Source organism: Lepisosteus oculatus, chromosome 1, assembly GCF_040954835.1.
Source record: "Lepisosteus oculatus isolate fLepOcu1 chromosome 1, fLepOcu1.hap2, whole genome shotgun sequence".
In the NCBI taxonomy this organism is placed as follows: Eukaryota; Metazoa; Chordata; class Actinopteri; order Semionotiformes; family Lepisosteidae; genus Lepisosteus; species Lepisosteus oculatus.
Window position 1 is genome coordinate 66,154,548 of NC_090696.1, and position 21,928 is coordinate 66,176,475.

The window sequence follows — 21,928 nt, forward strand, 5'->3', positions numbered from 1 at the left end:
GCTGCTGGAAGAGGTGTTAGTGGCGCCAGCAGGGGGCGCACACCCTGCGGTCCATGTGGGTCCTGATGCCCCAGTACAGTGACGGGGACACTATACTGTAAAAAGACGCCGCCCTTCTGATGCGATGTAAAACCGAGGTCCTGACTCTCTGTGGTCATTAAATATCCCAGGGTGTTTCTCGAAAAGAGTAGGGGTGTAACCCCAGCGTCCTGGCCAAATGTCCCTTTGGCCTTTACCAATCATGGCCTCCTAATAATCTCCATCGATAAATTGGCTTCATCACTCTCTTCTCCTCCCCACTGATAGCTGATGTGTGGTGAATGTTCTGGCGCACTATGGCTGCTGTCGCATCATCCAGGTGGTGCTACACATTGGTGGTGATGGGGGGGAGTCCCCATTACCTGTAAAGTGCTTTGAGTGGAGTTTCTAGAAAAAACACTATATAAATGTAAGCAATTATTATTATTCTCTGAACCACCAAGAATTTGTAACACCCTCTCTTTGTCACCTAAAAGGACAGCTGACCCTCAGGAATCCTTTATGACCCTTGGAAGTACCTTTTGTTGCAGCAAATGCTGTTCTCTTTGTGTCTTAGGGTGATAGTAAATATTGACTTATATGATACTAATGCTCGCTGGTCTGTGTGTGCATTGGTGATTCTGGGTGATGAACAGAACGTGTAGTAAAGTAGAGTGGGTCTAGCACCTCATTTGTATTGCTAGTTGGCGTAGTCATGTATGAGGCAGGAAGTAATTCTAGTGTGCGGGGTCACCTCAGTGTGACATATACCTGTAACACAATCATCACTAATATGTGTTTAGGAACCTAGTAAAAATGAAGCACAAACAAAATGAGAAATGCCCTATGTTTTTGATAATAATACAACAAATTGTCAGCGATAAATCTGTAATTCTTCCTGATCTTTGCAAATTTTAACACCCAGGTATGTCACCACTTTCTATACAGGTACTGTACTGTATATTATCAATTGTTCCTAGTTCTTCAAGGGGAAATAGTTCAAATTCGTTTATATTAAAAGATAATACTGAAACAGATGAAACCATTTTTAACTGCAATCGCCAGGTCTGTTCTATTCTTAAGGAAAACAGTAGTATTATCCACTAGTTGACATATTTACCTACCTAAAATATTAATACCTTTAATAGTGTTATTATAGGTATGAGAGCCAAAGTTTGATTACTAATAAAAAAAAATCTCTGACTCGAATAGTCTTACTGAGCTGATGCAGCCAACAACGTAATGTAATCAATTAAGTTACAGTGTGTTCATGCACACAACTACATCATCGACACATGGTATGTTATGCATGAAATGTTTTAGAATTAAAACATTTCCGCGACAGTGTTACTGCCATCTGCCACTGACCACAGTGAAGTTTTTTAATTTTTTATTTAAATACAGAAAGGGGGAAATACAACAAACGGGTATACTGTATACATGCAAATATACAGATGTCTCAACATGACACAACAAGGTAGCAACAAGTGAATGAAACGGGGGGTGAGAAAAAAAACACAAAATGCACTTTGTCCATAGTACAGAGGTTATGTGGTGTTAGGGGTTACATTAAATAAGTTTATATGCTAAAAGACTTTTGAAGACCAACTCACCAGGCTTATTTTTAGTGAATCAGAGTACAGTTTGAATGAGTTAAAAACCGCAGTGAAGTAACTCTACCACTTTGCTGGATGACGCAGACATTAGGCGTAACTAGAGTCCATAGAGGAGAGCTGACCGAGAGGTATGTCGACACCCCTGTACGGACCCCCACCTAGCAAGGGGGTGCAAATCGTTGTCAAATCGAGTAACATTTCCGCACTGTAGACATCCGCAGAGAGCTAAGTATAATGTGATTTTGTCATGCATTTTTTTATGTTACCGAATTATAGTCTTATACTTTTTTTTGCACACACATCAATCTGTGACGGTATCAGGCCGATTTGTGCTTTAAGTAGACTTCCGAAAGGAAGCATTGCTTATTAATGACCCATAACAGCAAAAAAAATACATTTTCTGACGATGCATTAAATAACGAAGGAATTACTCTTCCATAAATAGCATACATCTCCCCCGTCTTTGCCCATAATGTCTCTCTGATCCAAAACCAGTGTGGCGCTGCACAGTGACGTAGCCGCAGTCACGATCACTCAAGCCCAGTTGTCGGTGCAGCCTTCCGAAAGCACACGGGACTGGCATTAGGTGAGATTGTGCTTTACTTTTGAACGATATTTTTCCTGTCGCCATACTACACTCTCTTAATCTTTAGAGCTGCTTAGACCTTTTGTCTAAGTAAACTGTTTACGACCATTGCTTTATAACAGCCGAACCACTGGAGGACAGTAATAATATTTAAAAAAATACTAACGTTGAACGCGAAAAAGCCAAGTTCGTGCAATGCCGGTGTCGCACCTTTCCCTGGAAATCTGTATCTCCCTCCCGGTGTCCATAAACCCGATAAGACGGGTTTATACGGTTTAATAACACGAGAAAGGTGAAGTGTAATAGGTCCCCAATGTATTTTGGATCTGGAAAGAATAACGAATCACACTTTAATGAGTGCTTAATGCATTTCAATGTGACGGTTAAGTAAAGTTGCCAGTAAAGCCGTACTTCGCTAGAATCGTAATGCAGGTTTTTAGACATTTAATGTATCAATAATTACATCAGAAGTTATTGATTTTCTTTGCGATGGATTGACGTCCTGTCCACCTTGTACCCCGATTTAGCCCCCGGGTCAACCGCGAAAGTGGTTAGAAAATGGATAGGTTGATGGTTATTTAATTTGAGACTGAAGTTCCATGACGGCTTGAAATAGTTCGCATTTCAGTTGCTGCAGAACAATGATCAGGCTCTCCAAGCAGGTGATTTGCAGGTTGAGATAATGTGGAACAGAGCTCTGCATGTCCTTCAGTGATCTGTAAAATCAGAGTACCTTTAATTCAACAAATAATTGGTCAAGTTTCGAGTGGAAGTTAGCTGGGACACCAGGGTTAGCATCCTTACTCTACAGTGACCTGGGTTCTTTAATGACCAAGTTAATCCGAGGTCCTGAGTTCTTTCATCTGAAGGATGGCCATTCCTGTAGCAAAACTCTGCTCACCATACTGGAGCAGTGTTTTTTTTTATTTATAAATTCAGACAGAGGCCCAGCAATACTTTTGAGTTTTTGATGCAATCAGACAGGGCAACAAGAGGTAGCACAGCTATTTAGTGAGTGCAATTTCTACAAGTGCGCTTAGTGTGTGCAGTGAAATCTGAAACCGGTGAGACTTATTGTCGTTGTCTCCTGAGTGTCTCATCCCGGGAGCTGTGAAAAATAGGGTGAATTTATTAATACTATCAAGGTCATTTGCTATTTTCTCACTGCGGGTATTGCAACTAAACGTGCCACAAGCAAAGAGGTAACAAAGGAACGCCTTCAGGTATCAGGAATTCCTTCTGTGTGCAACGTGTATCCAGTTTATTCATTGGAACGTGGGAGGATAACTACGGCATTTGAGGAGACAAGTTGGGAAACCATCAATTCATGAAAGGGGGTCCCTTACATCCATGCCACGGTTACCCTCCAACGAGTGTAATTCATTTCAGAGAGTGCTTCAAGCAGAAATGTCCCAACACGTTGTTGCAAAGCCCTTGGATGTGACAGATATGGCTCAGTCCACTTCTGAGATGTTGCAGGCCCAAGCATAACGCCAGTTGAGTGTCTCGTTTCGGGATATTCATGTGTGACACTGCCTGCTTTTTGGGATCTCCAACATCATCCAGAACAGTGTCTCGTGTGCAAGCTCGTACAGGATGCAGACCACGTTATTTGATTTTACACCCACATGTGATAATAAGGGGGACAATGGATAAAAGTTGAAGACCTCCGTTATTTAAGGTGTATAATTCCTAAGTATTTAAACAGAGATTTCATGAAATCCCTGCACATTACAGTAAATACACAGGAGTGGTTTTGTGAGATGTTCCTTCCATAACACATGGACAGTAATGTTTTAGGAATGCTATTCTTTAATGATATTTTTTTGTTGTTTTCTTCTGGGGGCAGGGTGTTGGATACACAAAGCGCACTTCAGTTCTAGACAACGTATTGATTTGTTGTGAATGAAATGAGTTTCATGTGATTTTCTCATGTAAATGTTTTGTTCTGTTGTAGGTGTCATGAATTATTCAAGATTTGTGACTGCTGTCAGTGCAGCAAGAAAGGCTTCTCCAATCCGTCTGTTAAGTAAGCTTGGAAATATCAAACCCAGCTATAGAAACATAAAATAACCCTTGCAATCCTTACATGAATGTTTCTACCATTGTTTGGATATTGTGTGTCACTTACACACTGTATCTTTGTAAGATGCAGGTTTGAAGGATTTACAATGAGTAAAGCCTTCTTTCTTGGGAAATTGAATCTACAAGTGCTTTGCCACTCAGAAATGTTAGTTTAATATTTGGCACTTGTATCATGCGACATATTTTGTCAACTTCGTCTGCATTGTTGCTGAGTGTCATTTCAGAAGTTCCACAGGGAAGGCCATTCAGTGACAGTGCAGACCAGTGATGAAGTGGTGCAGAGTTTTCTTATGACCTGTCTGAGTGGATTCAGATTTCATTGTCATTCTACAGACATTATGGAGGTGGATTAAGCAAAAGCAGTTGCGCATTCAAAACGTATATTTAATCACGATGTGTACTACAGGCTATGAAATGGCACATGGGAACTGAAACAGAATTTCTAATTTAGTACATTATTGATCCAATTTGGCACAGTTTACACACTTCATTTAGACTTTTGTCGATATTTAACCACCACTTTAAAGTACAGTGTATAAAGGACATTACTACAAGTACTTAAGATCAGGACTTCTGTATATAAGCAAACACTTAAGTGTTGGATACTTTGTACTTATCATCTTAAATTGTCAAAATGTGATTGAAGCTGTCCATCTGTTCCCTCTGTACAATTTGGACCGGAGTCTGTTGCTTGTAAAACTAGACGCACATCATATTTTGCTAAATATTATGCTGCTTGGCCCGGGAGGTGAAGGGAAATAAGAATTAACAACATCCTTCTGGCCAAAGTATATCAATTAAGCTAAGCTCTGAACACCCACCAGCATTTTCTCTAAACAAAAATAAGGGTTGATATCTTTGCATATATATACAGTATATGTTGAATTATTTTTTTCATAGGTTCAGTTTGATTTCTTCATGCCCTCTTGTGTGTTTACATTCCTTTATAGCTGAGCTACAACAGAAGTCCCCACCCTCTCTGATCTCACTAGCAGGGGGGGCTCCCAATCCAGACACGTTCCCCTTTAAAACCGCCACCATCACGCTGAAGAATGGGGGCCACATTGTGTTTGATGAGGGCATCATGAAGAGAGCCCTGCAGTACTCTGGCTCTTATGGGTGAGCTTTGCTCTATGTATTGTTTTTTTTCTTAGTTTTGGGGTCACGCAAGTATAGAGAGTATCCGGCTCAACCCAGGTGGCCCATTAACTCTCCAGTTAACTCGATTCCTATAAAATGTATTTAAGGTTGATATATTTGTAAACTATTTTAAACTGTAAAGCAGTTGGGAGTGTTTTTTTTCCCCAAGTGTTAAGCTACAAGATGTCCTTCAGGATTCCAGAATTGCTCTCTTGGATGAAGGACCTTCAGAAAAGCCTCCATAACCCGCCCACGGTCAGCTACAGCCCAGAGAGAGGCCAGATGGAAATGTGTGTGACAACGGGCAGCCAGGAAGGCCTGTGCAAGGTACAGTTTAAAGTAACTGTGAGGTTGGTTTATCTGTAGCAGGGCAGAAACAGTCATGGTCTATTTTGGTTTTGTTCTCTGAAGGGCGTTTCAGCAATACAGTGGAATTACAGTTCCAAATGAATGATCAATTAGCTATAATACCAAAAGGCACCGCAACACCTAAAGTTAGAAATTCTTTAGTATCCCAGAAATGTATTACCATTAAATTTAGTATCCATATTTTTGTTAGAATATATATTTTTTTCTTTTATGGTGGACAGACAGGAGGCATTCTACACAGTGTTTCGGAGAGTACGGAACAAGCTACCCAACCATGTTGTTGAAGCTGATACCTTGGCTTTTTTACTGAAATGGTTGAATAAGATCCTCTGATCTATTAGCTGCTAACTGCCAAATTTCCAACAACAAGAAATTACTGATTGTCTTATAATTGTATTGACATCTTCAACATGTAAAACATTCATTTTAAATAGGAGAAAGGGAAGACATAGCCAGCAACATTTTTAGAAGCATTGATCAGTTTTGCAAAGTAGACAGAGTAACCTAGCATAAGTACTAAAGGAAAAAGTCCATCATACCCTTCTCTGGAAAGAGGCTGAGAGGGCCAAAATGTAATATTCCAAGAACATAACAACCTCTGTTAGTCTTCCAAGAAATGTCAATGTGATTTTCAAAGATTTTTTCTCTTAGGCAATACATACTTACCATTTTCTAGAAGTACTTGAGTCACTGAGAGGTGCAAATTTAGCACTGGACTACAAAAACAAAAAGAGAAAATGATAATTTTGTAACTTAACGTTTTTGGAAAATCAGCTGGAGTTGCCCAGCATACACTGTAAATGGTTTTGAATAATTTAAAACGAGTTTGAAGAAAAACAATAACCGATTTGTTGTGGATATCTTATTCTTGTGTACCAAACACAATGACAAATTTTGTAATAAAATCTCACTCTACGGTAAGACAGCCTTTTAATTTAACAGTTTGTTACCGTCACTTTAACAAAAATGATTCCCAATAAGTTGAAAGTAAGAAACGAAGACTGAAAAGCTCACAGCAGCGTATATAAAAATAAAGGAAATAAAGGAAGCATGTGTACCACAAATATGAATTGTTCTGTTTTAGCCTTGATCTGATCTGTCATGGCAGCAATTCTGGTTTGCTTAGCTTTGCATAATAAAGTCACAGTGACATCCAGAGTTCAGGTCAAAAGAAAATTGAGTGTTAGTCACATACTGTACAATCTTTTCTATTCATTCCTAGGATAACCACCCCCAGATTAGATTCCTTGGAACCCAAGTTCAGTTTTAAGATTGCATTGTCTTTTCCAGCACGTATTCTCGCATGGTCTTGTAATCAAGTTATCTCTTGCTAATGTGAGCTGTGTGGCTCCAGTGTACCGTTTTGACAAACCTGTCTGGCAGGACATTTAATATTGCCTTTTGAGACTCCCTGCACCACTTGCAATGAAGAACACAGGAAGTGTTACAAATGAGAAGAGGCCATTTAGTCCTATTACCCAATTTGGAAGTTCGGCATTAATTTATTCAAGGACCTCATCCAGCCTTTTCTTTGGAGAAGCCAGGACACGGGCTGCACCAACTGGCTGAGTAGCTTGTTCCATACTTCCAAACCCCTCTATCGACAAACATTTACCACCTTTTCTCAGTTGTAAAAGCATTTTCATCTAGTTTCCAACAGTTGTGTTTCACTGCACATTCTGAAGAAATCTGGGTGGAATTTGTCAATGCCTTCATGGACGTTGAGTAATTGGTGAAATATTTACAAGCATAAACATTTAGTATACGTTCCATGTAAAAAGACGAAGAAATCTCAATATTAATGCAAGATCCTATTTTATTTTGTCTCCTAGGTGTTTGAAATGCTTATCAATCCTGGGGACAATATTTTGTTAGATGCTCCTACTTACTCTGGGACACTGGCTGCTGTAAGTTCTCCTCTGCCACTTGGACTTGTGAAACTTTGTGAAGTGATCCATTTTTTTCAAGATTCAGATGTTAGGGGCAATATTCAGAAAAGATTTTATGAGGTTACATTATATAAGATAATATTTTCATTTGCAGTAATTAACTGAGAACTAAAGACATTGTGTTAGTTGGTACAATAGGCCTTACCGCAAGTATTTATTCTTAATTAAAAGCTGACCCTCATACTTTGTATTTGTGCTCTGTATATTTACCAGGGCTCAGTGCTGAGTGAGTTACCGCCCTTTGAAATGTAGAAAGTGCAGGACTCCAACATGGTGGAGGACTTGGTCTTGGAGTGGCCCTTTTCGTACCTGGAGCCCTCAAATGACCAGGATCGCCTCTGGACAGGGGCAGGTTGAGCTGCACTCATCACTTACCCTGTGGTTATTGTTCACTCTTGTTTTTCTACAGCTGAAGCCATTAGGGTGCAACATCATTAATGTCCCAAGTGATGAGCGTGGCATGATTCCTAAAGCCTTAAAGGAAATTCTTTCCAAGTGGAGCCTGGATGAAGTCGGGAAGCCGGATAGTCCCATTCCCAAAGTCCTCTACACCATTCCTAATGGGGGCAACCCCACTGGGGCTTCGATGACTACAGAGCGGAAGACCGAAATCTATCAGGTTCTCATTCCCTAGCAATAAGAACAGCAGGAGATTGCTGTTTTGTAAAAAGTGGAACATTACAATTGAACATTCATTTTCTACAGAACCAGATGACTCTATAAAGCTGTATTTTATGGTCACAGAAGTGACTTAACACTGCCTCCTTATTACTCTCAATTCAGTTACATCAAAGGGCACAGTCAGCAATTAAAATGCTGCTGTTTACCTATTCAGAAGCTACTAGTCACAAAAGATGAGTGAAAAGAAAACATAATTTCATGCATTTTTCGGTATCGCAGACCTGTGCTATTGCTGGAAGTTGTGATGGAGCAGTTCAAGGGTTGTGCAGGTTCAAGTGTGTCTGTTCATGAAACCAGCCCGGTGTTTTTAGGTGAATAAAGGTTACAGTGGTATTAAGACGACAAAGCATGGGAGCCAGTTATCAATATAGTTATAAATGTATGGGTTCTATATAATTAACAAAAGGTCAGACTTAGAATTATTCATGGATACTGAACACTGAGTAATACATTAGTTATAATTCAAGCCTTTTTTTCTTTTGATTTATTTTCCTTTTCCTTTTAAAAGATTGCCAGAGACTATGACTTCCTCATCGTTGAAGATGATCCCTATTATTTTCTACAGTTTGAAAAGGTAATTATGCACATGTAGAAAGGGTTTTTTTCCAAACTCCTTTTTACTCATCATGACCACATGGGGGCAGCAATTGCTTCTAGATGTTGGTAGACGGGGTTTGGTAAACAGTGTGGCACTTTTTCAGATTTTGTTTTAAAGTGCAAGAGGGCTTTAACTGATTTATGTTAAGTGTTTAATCTGACACTCTTTGAAGTATAAGTTTAAAGTTCACTCTTTGAATATCCCCGCTGGAGCTGCATAAATGAGCAGAGCTTGTGTCTCTGTGTTGTAATACAACTAGGGACTTATTTAATCGCTTGTACTGTATGTCAGCTACGCAACAGGAGCTGCGCTGTTTGACAAAGACAGTGAGCCAGCTGGCAGAGAAGAGGAGGTCCAGCATGTCTTCACATCACTGATGTTTTCTTTTCCCCCCTCCATAGCCCTGGGCGCCAACGTTTTTGTCCATGGACGTGGACGGTCGAGTTCTCCGCACGGACTCCTTTTCCAAGATCCTGTCGTCCGGGTGAGTAGAGAACTCCGGACAGTTCAGAAGCCAGATGAATGAGGCACGCTCTGGAGTGGAGGGAAAGGTGGAGGTTGTCTCCCTGTTAAAGTGAAGTCGGAGGTTGGAAACCCAAACAAATTTATCGAAATCTCAAGAGAAAAGTCTTACACTGTTGCCCGTGCAGCTCTGCACTTAGGGGTGTGTGGAGCCGTTAGTTTAGGCATATTTATAAGGAGTTTTAAAGGGTTGTCCCTCATACAGATTTAAATAAGGGATATGTGATCCTGCTCCTAGAGAGCCAGCGTGGGTGGGCAGTCTTTCCCAGGTTTCTTTAAGGCAACAGCTCCTGGAGAAATGGGAGTAAGATGAGCTAATTTAGGCCATTAAGAGGTGAGGTGTTAATCCTTGGTTTAGACAGAAAACTGTCCCAGTTCTAGCGTTCACACATCGTCTTACACTTTGTATTCAGATACTGTGTGGTACGAATATTCTATGAGCAGACTGACCATCTGATGACATTAGTGAATGGTAAAATAAGAAATGGACTTAACAAGTATATGTATTGAAAAAAATAGGATACAGTACATGTATTTTCATGATAACTATGGTATCAAACGTCCAAAGAGACATACTGTTTATATAAACAGTATTTTGCTTGATTTGAATGCTAGACACTAGACCTAAAGGTTTTCACAACATATTAAGTACAAAGGGTGTTACTAATGATAACAGATATTTATTAAACATCATTACTGCCCACAAACTAGTTCTTAATATCCAGTAATTCTGGATTGGTAAAGTGGTGAATTTTTGGTTATTTCTGACTAACATGTTTGTCTTTAAGTGTTTTATTTGTGTCAGCTGTTTTAACGATGCTTCATTTTCTTGAATTCCAAACCGCACTTATAGGTGTTTTAAACAGAATAGTTGTAATTGAAAGTGATTGTAAAAGCTGAACACTTTTGAATGAAAGAATAAATGTCAACAGGGTGGATATGTCACTCTGTTTTTTCTCCATTCAGAAACACCCTTTGTCAATTAAAAAATTGGACCATGAAAATGAATTTTTAAAGTTGTCAAAACCTTTATCGTTTAATAACTCACAAGTGCAATTTTGTCGTGGTTTGGTTTTTTATCTCTCCTTTAGATAGTACACAGCAGCTGTGGTTTGGTATTCCAGAATTGGAGAAATTACAGCCTCTTTGATGCGCTGTGGCCAGTGTCACTCCAAAGAGATAAAAGTGAACAGGGGGAAGTGACTCATTTTCATCAGATGAACCTCATGCTGAAGATTTGCATACATACAGAGACTGCATTATAAACACAACAAATGAGTACCGGGGCCAATTGCTTTTGTTGCGTTTTAATGCCTCATACTATATACAATATATATATATATGTGCAAAACCAAAACAACACTTCACATGCTAGTAAAAAATAACAAACCCTAAACTACAGGTATTCAGTCCTGTTATTAGAGAGCCTTTGTGTCTGCAGGTTTCATTCCTATTCAGGTCTTATCAGCCTAAACCAGCTGGTTACTGGCTTAATTGGACCTGTTGGGCCAATGAGAGATTCTCTCAGCTCTTCAGGTGCTGCTGTTTTATGGAGACTTGGAAAACCTGAAGTAACACTGGCCCTCCAGGATCAGGATTGGACAGCCCTGTCCTAGACTAAATATCTTATACTTTAACGCCAGCAGCCATATCACCCTGCAACTCACAACTGGCAACCCACTGAAGCTAAGCGGGTGTGAGCCTGGTCAATACCTGGATGGGAGACCTCCTGGGAAAAACCAAGGTTGCTGCTGGAAGAGGTGTTAGTGGAGCCAGCAGGGGGTCACCCTGCGGTGAGTGTGGGTCCTAATGCCCCAGTATAGTGACGGGGACACTATACTGTAAATGGGCGCCATCCTTCGGATGAGACGTAAAACCGAGGTCCTTACTCTCTGTGGTCATTAAAAATCCCAGAGTGTTTCTCGAAAAGAGTAGGGGTCCTGGCCAAATTTCCCATTGGCCCTTGCCAATCATGGCCTCCTAATAATCCCTCTCTATGAATTGACTACATTACTCTGCTCTCCTCCACACTAATAGCTGATGTGTGGTGAATGTTCTGGCACACTATGGCTGCCGTCACATCATCCAGGTGGGGCTGCACATTGGTGGTAGTGGAGGGGGGTCCCCATTACCTGTAAAGCGCTTTGAGTGGAGTGTCCAAAAAAGCGCGATATAAGTGTAAGCAATTATTATTATTATTATTATTATTATTATTATTATTATTATTATTATATCAATCTCCCATGATCAAAGCAAGGAACCCCTGATAAGTCAGATGTCACTGTCAGCTACAGTTTTTGCGTTTTGATTGGTACGGTATTGTGATTGTATAGTGGTGTGAATGTAAAGAATATGAAGCTCTTGAGATTCCTCAGTAAGTGGTCTGTAAGATGCATGAATAAAAAGAAAGTGAGAATACACTGCACTGAGCTTTTGTCTCAAATGAAAGACAAACCAAAGCATTCTGTAAATAAAGTATTTCTTTAAAATGCATCTTAAATGTCAGTGCCCATTATAAAATCAAAATCGTATTAATAACTTAATAAGATATAAAGAAATATAAAATAGATAAGATATAAATAGAGCTGTGAACTGAAATGCCCACGATGCATAAGACCAATCATTATCTGATGCCCGGAGGCCTAACAGGTGTTATTTGAGTTGACCTTTTATCCGGAAAGAGAAGAGATTGTCAGATCATTTTCACAGCGGAAATGTTTGGAGGAACCATTCAGGACCAAGGCAGCAGGTTAGAGAGTCGCTCTTCGTTCAGCCTCTCTGGCTTCTACTGCCGGCCCTTTTGTAAGTCCCTTGGGAACAGAAGCAGATTCTCAGGAGGGCTTTTCTCTTTAATTGTGATGTACTGGTATTCCACTTCATCGGGTAAATGAACATATCCAGGCACTTTTAATGCCAATTAATCGACCACAGCTTTGTTCAAACTGCCTGTATGTGGACCAGCCTTACCCTATTACACATACAAAAAGTAAAAAAGATCCCTCTCTTTTCTGCACTCCCAGTTTCTGCATTACGGCACACGTAGTAACATTCGCCCGCTTGTCTCTCTGCTTTGCAGGCTGAGGGTGGGATTTGTGACTGGGCCGAAGCCGCTCATTGACAGGGTTGTTCTCCACATACAGGCCTCTACAATGCACACCAGCACCTTCACACAGGCAAGTCCCCTAATCCCTCCTCAGAACTTGTCCCCTTCTCCCCGGTTGTCCACTCGTTGGTGTTCTTTGCACCGCTGAACTCTGAAGCGTGCGTTCCCGGTGTGATGAGAGGTTTGCGCACTGCCACCCGGCTACGGTATCCTGCCCTGCTGAGCTCTCGGTAGATTGATGAAACCGGCTGCCCGCCGCCCTAGTCTGAAATTTTGCAGTCAGTTGATCTTCAGTTAATCTTTGCCTGGAGGCGCTTAACCCATCGTATCATCTCGCCGATCTTTCTCCTTCTCCCTTTTACAGCTCATGGTCTCACAGCTGCTGCAGGGATGGGGACAGGAAGGGTTCCTAAAACACATTGACAGGTAAGGGGTGGGAGGTCAGAATGCTGTAGGCCACACTGCCCTAGAACGTCTTACAAACATCCTCCGTTTGGGCTTTGAGATCACCTTAAGACCCTGAAAGGCATTCACAAACTCAGGTCATGGCACTAGATCAGAGCCAATAGTGAAACAAGTGTGGAAACTTGGAGACCTTAAGAGATTGTGTGTTAAAGATTAAAATGTAAGACTGTCTTCTGGATGCCTGCAGTGTGCTAGCCAGCTTTGGTGATGCAGACTCAAGGGTTTCATTCAAGAAATATCTGGGTAAGATCCTTAGATCAAGCAAGATGGTCTGAATGGCATCCATTTTTGTAACCTATCTTATGTTTCTGTTAATTAAAAGAGGGTTTAAAAAATATTCCAACAGGAGCCATTGGCAGTACAAAGGAATTAATAAACATACTGCCTAAAATATTAAATACTTTTTATTTTAGTATGGTATTGTTCAAATACTCCAGTGGATGAAGCTTTTTAAACTTATTTATTTTACCTTTAGAGTCTTCTCTTTGGAATTGTGCCCAACCCAGTGAACTCTGTTTTAAAGTAACAGACCTCTTTGACAGTTACTTTTTTTAAGCAGTATGGTGCTAGATTTTCTATTTTGAAGGATGTAGGTAATGCATCCTTAATTTCCATGAGGTAAGGTATTTTCTGTCATTTTAAACGTTTCTTAGATCTGCATTTTACCAATGGAAAGCAGGTATTCATGAGACAGTGGTGATTGTGGCTTCTCAGTGCCTCATGGGCCAGTAATTTCTAGGCAGTTCTTTGAAGAGGTGTGTGCCTCTACACAAACCCCCAGCTCCTGCAGTTTTTACTGTGATACCTTTACTTGCAGTGTGGTGGAGTTTTACAGAAAACAGCGTGATGCCATGCTTGGTTCTGCAGACAAGTGGCTCAAAGGTTGGTACTGTTTTAAAACAAAAAAAAATGCCAACGTGTTAGCAGAGCAGTTACTTCTATCATAAGACATTTTCACGTTCTTTTCCTACATGTAAATATAAGCAAAAGTGTGTCGAACATAAGTGTGAACACTTGTGAAATTTAGATTGGATCGTTTTCCAATCCAAAAGACTTAAGATAGCATTGGGGACTACTGTATATTGCCGTTCATTTTCTTAATGGAAAGCTGTAATTAATTGCACCATGGGTCACCCTAAATTGTGTTGTTAAGGGTCTGTAACAAACTGTAATGCTCTCTCTGAAGACTTCATGTTCTTTCAAAAACCATGAGGAAAATCTGTAACTTCATGCTGTGTGGAAGAATGATGGAGTTGGAAGAAAAAATAATGATAAAAGCAGCCTGCTGAGGTTACAAAGAGTTCATTTTAATTTCCTGTCATTGCAGGAAAACAATGTATTCACTACACGTCTACCAGTGTACTAGTGAAATATCATTCAGAATATTGTGTACAGAACACCCAGATAGATTCCCAGGCTTAAGGGCATGCCCTACACTGACAGGCTGAAGGAACGTTTCTGTTATTTATTATCATTGTTTTAAGATTAGCATTAGGTAACGGGATATACTCTGCTGAAGGCCGATTCCTACTGTTTCCCTCCACAGCCTGGGGGGTGGGAAGAAATAGCCAATGGCCAACATGTGCTTCTGTTAAAGCACAGCTTTACTGAACTGTCAAGCCAGCCTGACCTCCTGTCTGCTCCGCAGGTGTAGCAGAGTGGCACGCCCCTGCGGCCGGCATGTTTCTCTGGATCAAGCTAAAAGAAATCACAGACACGCAGAGGCTTATCATGGAGAAAGCTTTAGAAAAGGAGGTAAACTCTTGTACCCTGTTGAATCATAACATAACCATTAACAGACACCCGTAGAAAGCTCCACATCACTTTCACTGAATTTCGTTAGCATGTAGTTACAATTGAAATTCCCTGTTGTCCAGAAGAAATTAACAAAAGTCTGTCTTTACCATGAATAATTGGATTGCTGAAGACAATTCTTCATTAGTTATCTTGCAAGACACTTGGGAACTTTTTAGGTGGTGAGCCGGATTAATACTTTTTTGCATTAATGCCAACTAGTAAACTTTAATAGAAGCATCTGGGATCTGGATAAGTTGGCTTGTGTATAGTTTTCACATGACCGTGCCATTGGCACTATAATATCAGATATAGATAAATTAATCAGATCAGTAATATGCTGTTTATGTATTAAGTTGGAAGGGTTTGGTATAGGAATAGTGTATATAAAACACTTTTTATTCATTTTGTACATGTAGAAATCTTTCTGAAAAATAATACCTTAAAATTCAGTAGAAATTGGCATTCATTTTGCATCACGGCTGTATGTTACTCAGTGAATGACATTTGCTTGCCTGTGAAGGAGCTGTTAGAAATTAAGATGTTAAGTTTTACAAAACCATTTAATTGATTATTGTGTATATATTGTTTGAGAGGTCACCAAATGAAAGGTTCTGGGATCTGACCATTTTCCTTTAAAGTAACCCTTTTACTAAATACGTGATTAGATCTGACAATTAAATCAAGGCTTGGTCAACACAGAACTTTGAACTCCTGAGTGTGTTTAAAGAGTTGCCTTGTGGTTAGTTCATTTTTACCTTTTACACAAAGCACATCGAGCGCTATAATTGTAGCTGCACTTTGGCGCACAAGCGTATTTCATATTGTCAGAAAAGAGATTAAATTAGTAGCATTCTGACACACATTTTTAATGCTAATGACTTTCATGCAACTACTGTGATATACATGGTTGTAGGTTATTTGGACTCTTTGTGACTTATTTTCAAGTTAATGTTTGCTGTGAGCTACAAAGCTCAGCAGGCACTGAGCCTGTTACAGAATGTGATGTTACCTTGTTCTCTGGAAAGTGCTGAATTCTGCTGTTGCAGGAGGCCTTTAAATTTAGCATAATAGACGTCTCTTCTGTCCCTTGATGTTCTCTTAGTGGATTAGGTGGTTGAGTTGAATTGCCATCATTCACATCTTATTGGTGACTGAAGCCTATTTTGCTGGTGTGCAGCTAGCAGCTGCATTAAGGAGTATTGCAGTAAATCCATGTCTTTCAAGTCCACAAGGGTTTCAGAATAACTGATGAGCGGCAGATTATGAGTATCCTGAAACAAACCCACTAATGAAATCCACTTTTGAGCTGTTCAGGTTATTTATTCTTCTTGGAAGAAATTTCTCATCTTAATTTGTTCTGGCAGTGGAATATGTGTTTTCTAATTAAGAATGAGACGATATTTTAATCCAGTAATATGAGGCAGTGCTTACTTTTCCATATCAATATGTCATAGTTGAACAAAATCTGTTTCTCAAACATACTTTCTTTCTTTCCTGTTTGATTCAATTAAAATCTCCTTCCCACTTCTTTTGAAATAAAAATAAAATCTCTCCGCTTGTAAATAATAGATTTCAGGATATTAATATTTCATTTATACCGTTTTTGAGATCAAACTTGAATTTAAATGAGCTGCACTGTCACATCTTCTGACAAACAACCAAATGCCCTTTGATCCTCTGGTCTTCGTTCATGTTTGTCAATTTGCAGAACTGAATTGTGGAAAGCTGATTTATTCAAAAAGGAAGAGACTGCTCAGATGCCAGCAGCATGATTTAAAATTTAAATAAATGGTGCAGATTAGAAGATTATTTGAAAAGAGTGGTTTCTTCAGTTCTGCATATGTAATAAGAAGTCGTAAATACTTTCCTGTAATATAATATGCATAGGTTTCATTGTCCTAATACTTTATAAACATTGTGTTCCTTCCAGTGTAATGTTTACTTCTCTCTTTTCATTCAAAAATACTAAAGATAACTTAATTTGCACTATCAAATGAAAGTCCATGCATCGTCAGGAAGCCACTTACTCCAAATAAGGGTCACGCTAACACAAAGCCTATCAGTTTTTTCAATTTTTTTAATTGCCTTTCAGAAATCTAAGAGGGTGTTTTTCACAGCTATTTGCATTCTCGGTGAGATTTTCAAAGAACTCCATTTTATAGAATTTATAGAATGGAGTGAGGAACAGCCATCAAAGGGAAAGAATAAATTCAAGTTCAGTCTTAATGAATAAATGATCTCGCCAGCAGCTGTATCACCCTGCAACTCACAACTGGCAGCCCACTGAAGCTAAACAGGCGTGAGCCTGGTCAATACCTGGATGGGAGACCTCCTGGGAAAAACTAAGGTTGCTGCTGGAAGAGGTGTTAGTGGGGCCAGCAGGGGGCGCTCACCCTGCAGTCCATGTGGGTCCTAAAGCCCCACTATAGAGACGGGGACACTATACTGTAAATGGGCGCCATCCTTCGGATGAGACATAAAACCGAGGTCCTGACTCTCTGTGGTCATTAAAAATCCCAGGGCGTTTCTCGAAAAGAGTAGGGGTGTAACCACGGCGTCCTGGCCAAATTTCCCATTGGCCCTTACTAATCATGGCCTCCTAATAAACTCCCTCTATGAATTGGCTACATTACTCTGGTCTCCTCCCCACTGATAGCTGATGTGTGGTGAGCATTCTGGCCCACTATGGCTGCCGTCGCATCATCCAGGTGGGGCTGCACATTGGTGGTGGTGGAGGGGAGTCCCCATTACCTGTAAAGCGCTTTGAGTGGAGTGAGAAAGCAGATTGCCTGGGGTCCTTGAAGAAACTCAAACCCAACCCCAAACCCAAAAGCCCAAACTCCTGTAACAAGTGCTCATTTTGGTTGCTAGTATGACAAGTTAATAGTTGATATATAACCTTTCCTATTCTTAGTCACGGGTAGCCTCAGTGTACCGCATTGAAAACGAATGGAAACCTCTATTCACCAGTAGCTTGTACTGTACATTACTCTTTTCTTTTGTGTAGGTGCTGCTCGTCCCTGGAGGAGTTTTCAATATAAACAGTTCTGAGCCCTGTCCCTATGTGAGAGCAGCCTTCTCCCAGTCCTCTCCAGAGCAGATTGACCTGGTACAGTTGTCTTTTTCTTTTTCCAGTCCCAGAGCAAAGGGGCAAGTGTTCGTGCTTAGTAGATTTCCACAAAAATGTGGGCAGCAAGATACAGCAGTATAAAGCGGGAGGTGGTAGTGTTTTAGAAAGATTAAAAAATACGCAGGCTGAATAAAAGCAAACAGGTTTCTTTTTTCCCCTCATTGATGATGTACAGTATGTTCTGATGACTCAGCCCTTGCCAAACAGACAACTGCAGAACACAAAGACAAAGCCCTCAGCCTCCACAAGCTTTACCCACAAAGCCTGTTCATAGAGTTAAGACAGGTGTGTGCAAAACAACATTTGTGATATCATGATATCACTGAGGGAAAACCATTTTAATACGGGCAAAAAAAACAAATGAACTCTTTGCAAAGTATGTACTTCCTTTTTGCTAGCAATTTCATGCTAGAAATTAGCAGATGAAGAAACAATAACTAGGGCTTTTTCTCTGAAACTGATTAAACAATATTTTTTTCAGGCTTTCCAGAGGCTGTCAACGCTAATTAAGGAGGCCATGTGACAGGAGGGGTCAAACCCAAAGGTCAATCTGTCTTACCATCTCCAAAATTACTTTCTTTATTACTTATTTAATACGAAGAGTTGGTAAGCCTTTTGAATGTTTAAGCAAATGTTTGGTGTAAGAGTAGGGACAAATGTTATCTACCGCTTATTTTGTTGTTACTGTAAATGTTCCAAAGAAGGAGATACTCAATCCTCATACTTGATCAGCTTTGAGCGACTGATGAAGACCTGACAGCCTGCAGTCAGTCTGAGGACATTCCTGTACTGTACACAAGCAGGACGAAACAGCACACAACTCTGTTGGGGACAAGGCAACAGACCTGTTCCCCAGTGGAACTAATTCAGGTGAAATCTCTTTTGATCAGGTGAGGATCTACAGGTATTGGACCAAAAAATGGAAGCATCTGGGCAAATGAGTGACACCAAGTATATTTAAAAGCTCAGCTCACTCAGCTGTGGCTCATTCATACTTTATTCAAGCAAGTAGCTTGGATACCTGCTTGAATAACGAACAAAATACTGGACAGGTCTGGTTGTCTATGAGAATGACTAGCTTGGCTGGAAGAGGAGAACAAACCACTCTTAAACCTGGCAATACACAGTCCAATGCTGCAAAGACTACAAGCATGGGATTACCAGACAGTGGAGAAATGTGATGTTAATCAATCACAATATTCTCAACAAATGGTCTACTGCACGAGTGGGGCCAAGCTTAGGAACTCTACAGAGGCCTTGTTTCCAGTAGTGAAGGGTTCCTGTCGTTCTGCAATGCTCTGGGGTGCATTTTTCTGATATGGTTTGGTTGCGCCCAGTTCCTTTCACAGGCCTGTTTCCAATGCTTATTGCAGTGCTTAATAGTACTGAGTGATCTCCTTAATCCCAGCTCTTTCCAGCGGGGGGGGGTCTTTCCCTTCCAGGGAGCACACGTAGTCGCCCAGAAGTTTGATGAACGTGATGCAGATGTTATCATCTCAGGCAATCAGGAACTTTTCTACCTCCATCAACTGATTGATGTTCTTGTGGAAGAATGGTGCTGTATCCCTCCTGCAGAATTACAGAAGTACTCTATGCCACAGCACATACTGCAGGAGTGGGACTTGGGACATACTGGTTTCACAGGTTGCCCTGTCAAGTGACTTTACTTTGGTATTTCCATTTTTCTATCCACTACCTGTAGTTTTATATGAAATACACCCTATTTAAATGTGGAAATGTGTGAAGCAAAATGATCTGAGATTAATATTCCCATGGAAAAATAAAATGTTTGACTTTCAAATTGCTTTGTTACCGTCTTGACAACTGTATTTCTTTTCTTTCATTAATTTCTTATTTACTTTATATGGTGACACCTGAATTTACACATTAATACTATGTTCTTCATGTATCGCCTGCTCCTAACTGAAGCGTGATTATTTTTGTTTCTCTTAAAAAGGAGCAATGAAGAATGCACTTTTAATGCTACAGAACTCTCATCCAAAGCATTAAAAAGAAACAAAAGATGGATTTTGTATATTCTTATACTGTATTAATGTATATAAATCAAGAGCAATGTCCAGGGCTATAGAAAGTCTACACACCCTTTCCAAACAAACATTTTGTGACCTCACAGCTTGTTATCAAGGCATATTAAATCAGAATGTATTTTACCTTTATTTAAACATTGAAACGCACAGCCTCAAAGTGAAAAACAAATGCTCAAACTTTCTTAAAATTAATTAAAAATGAAATGTAACGTATCTTGATTTCAGGCTGTGTTACTCTGTGTTTCAGAGTAAATGTGTTACTCTGGAAAGGGTGTAAATAGCTGAAACAGACTTTCTCTTTTGTGTTTTAGTTTCTGGGCTCAGGTACTCAGGCAGCACACATATGTACATTTAAATGCATCATTTTAAAAAAAAGAGTACTCAAAACTTTTATTCTCTGTTCAATAAAGTTGACCTACAGAATAAATCTGTTTTCTTTAATTAATTGGGAGAATAAGCCTTTGCAGTGCACCTCATCAACAAAGCAAGGAAGCACCGATTTTAAAGGGGGAGTTAAAAACAAGCATGTTCTGCAACAAAATCAGTCCGTTCTTATGGAAGGTTTTGGTCAAATAAAGTTTTTGTTTGGTTTGCGTGCCTCTAGAAACGTTGATTTGTTTTAGATTAAAAAAAAGGTTTTGAAATTTTATAAATTAAGTTTATTGATTGAATTTGTCCTGCCTTTCATCCTGTGCTTCCTGAATAAGCTTCAGATTGCTGTAACCCTTACTGGGAATAAACAGCTTTCTGGTGAGTGGGCGGATGGATGGATGGATTGATTTAATTTGCTTATAGATTGTTTTTTATTTTGCCTTATTTCAGTTATATTTGTCGGATTGATTTGAGACTAAACCCTTAAATAATAAAGGTCTATAAAACTAGCTTTCACCGAAGCATGAAATTGCGGTTGCCTTCATATTTGGGGTTTTATCCCTGCGTTACTCCTTGTATTATGTATACTACTTAATCTGCAGAATCTGATCTTGAATTCCTTGAAAAGCCAGCCAGTCTCGTCAAGATCCGTTGAAACATACTCATCTGTCGTGTGTATTTGTTTCAGTTTGTTTATGGTGATAATGGAAAAACAGAAAAAAATGTTTCTTAAAAAACATGCAACAGATTTGTTGTAGGTTTCTGTTTTTATACCATGCATAAAAAGCAAACTGGGATTTGTTGAGCAGTTAATCAGTGAAAATAAAAGGAAAACTGAGTACTGAATCAAAAAACAATAAATGAACATTGGAGCCAGCAGCCTTTTTTTGCATTTTTATTGTCTCTCAGTATGTATTGTAACACGTTTACTGTTCAGTACATGTGGTATATGACTTTTATTGGAAGCATAAATACACTGTTTATTCTTCCTTTTCAAAAAGTGAATGTGTCTTACACGCGAGTGAAATCAGATTGCTTGAGCGAACAACTCTTCAACAGATGGTTCTTCCAGCCTCCAGTCCTGGAAGGAAGTCCTTCGAGTCTCCAATCCTGGTATTGGGGAGGCTCAGTCTTACAGATGGTATAGGTAATGCTTGGTATTTTATTGGATTGTTGGATTTCTTAAGGAAGTGATTGGTAAAATTTATTTCAAGATCATTTGGAACAAAAATCTAAATCTCTTTCTGCCCTCAAGTTTCCTTAATTTATTAAATTAAGACCAGAAAGCCCAGTGTTTAATCACAAGTGATCTCAGTATTTTGAATTTGATTTAGGGTATGAGGTTGCCTCGAATAGAAAACTATAATGGATCTACATTTTACATTTAAATTGAAGGTTTAATTCTTTAAAGTTCAATTTCTGAAGAGGCAACAGGTGACAAAATGAATA

The 21,928-nt window shown here is 39.7% G+C and overlaps 1 protein-coding gene across 2 annotated transcripts; it reads left to right on the forward strand.

Moving 5' to 3' along the window:
• The first annotated feature begins 1,696 nt into the window (after nucleotides 1-1,696).
• aadat (aminoadipate aminotransferase) lies at nucleotides 1,697-21,358 on the forward strand. Of its 2 annotated transcripts, none has more exons than XM_015345907.2 (14): nucleotides 1,697-1,762; nucleotides 4,178-4,249; nucleotides 5,256-5,424; nucleotides 5,640-5,772; nucleotides 7,647-7,721; nucleotides 8,173-8,382; nucleotides 8,953-9,018; nucleotides 9,444-9,526; nucleotides 12,641-12,737; nucleotides 13,032-13,093; nucleotides 13,950-14,014; nucleotides 14,781-14,887; nucleotides 17,937-18,038; nucleotides 18,541-21,358. In XM_015345907.2, exons 2-14 carry the CDS (start codon nucleotides 4,183-4,185, stop codon nucleotides 18,580-18,582), a joined length of 1,278 nt encoding a protein of 425 aa, XP_015201393.2. In that variant the 5' UTR covers nucleotides 1,697-1,762; nucleotides 4,178-4,182; the 3' UTR covers nucleotides 18,583-21,358. The 2 variants fall into 2 exon arrangements, with proteins under 2 accessions (XP_015201393.2, XP_006629970.2); XM_006629907.3 differs by lacking the exon at nucleotides 1,697-1,762 and adding an exon at nucleotides 1,786-2,220.
• The last annotated feature ends 570 nt before the right edge of the window (nucleotides 21,359-21,928 follow it).

Bases quoted from the DNA above. Each gene is read 5' to 3' on its own strand.
- aadat (XM_015345907.2), top strand. From the start codon at position 4,183: ATGAATTATTCAAGATTTGTGACTGCTGTCAGTGCAGCAAGAAAGGCT. The intron at 9,019-9,443 runs GTAATTATGCAC...CCCCCTCCATAG, and splicing joins ATTTTCTACAGTTTGAAAAG to CCCTGGGCGCCAACGTTTTT. The intron at 12,738-13,031 runs GCAAGTCCCCTA...TCCCTTTTACAG, and splicing joins ACACCAGCACCTTCACACAG to CTCATGGTCTCACAGCTGCT.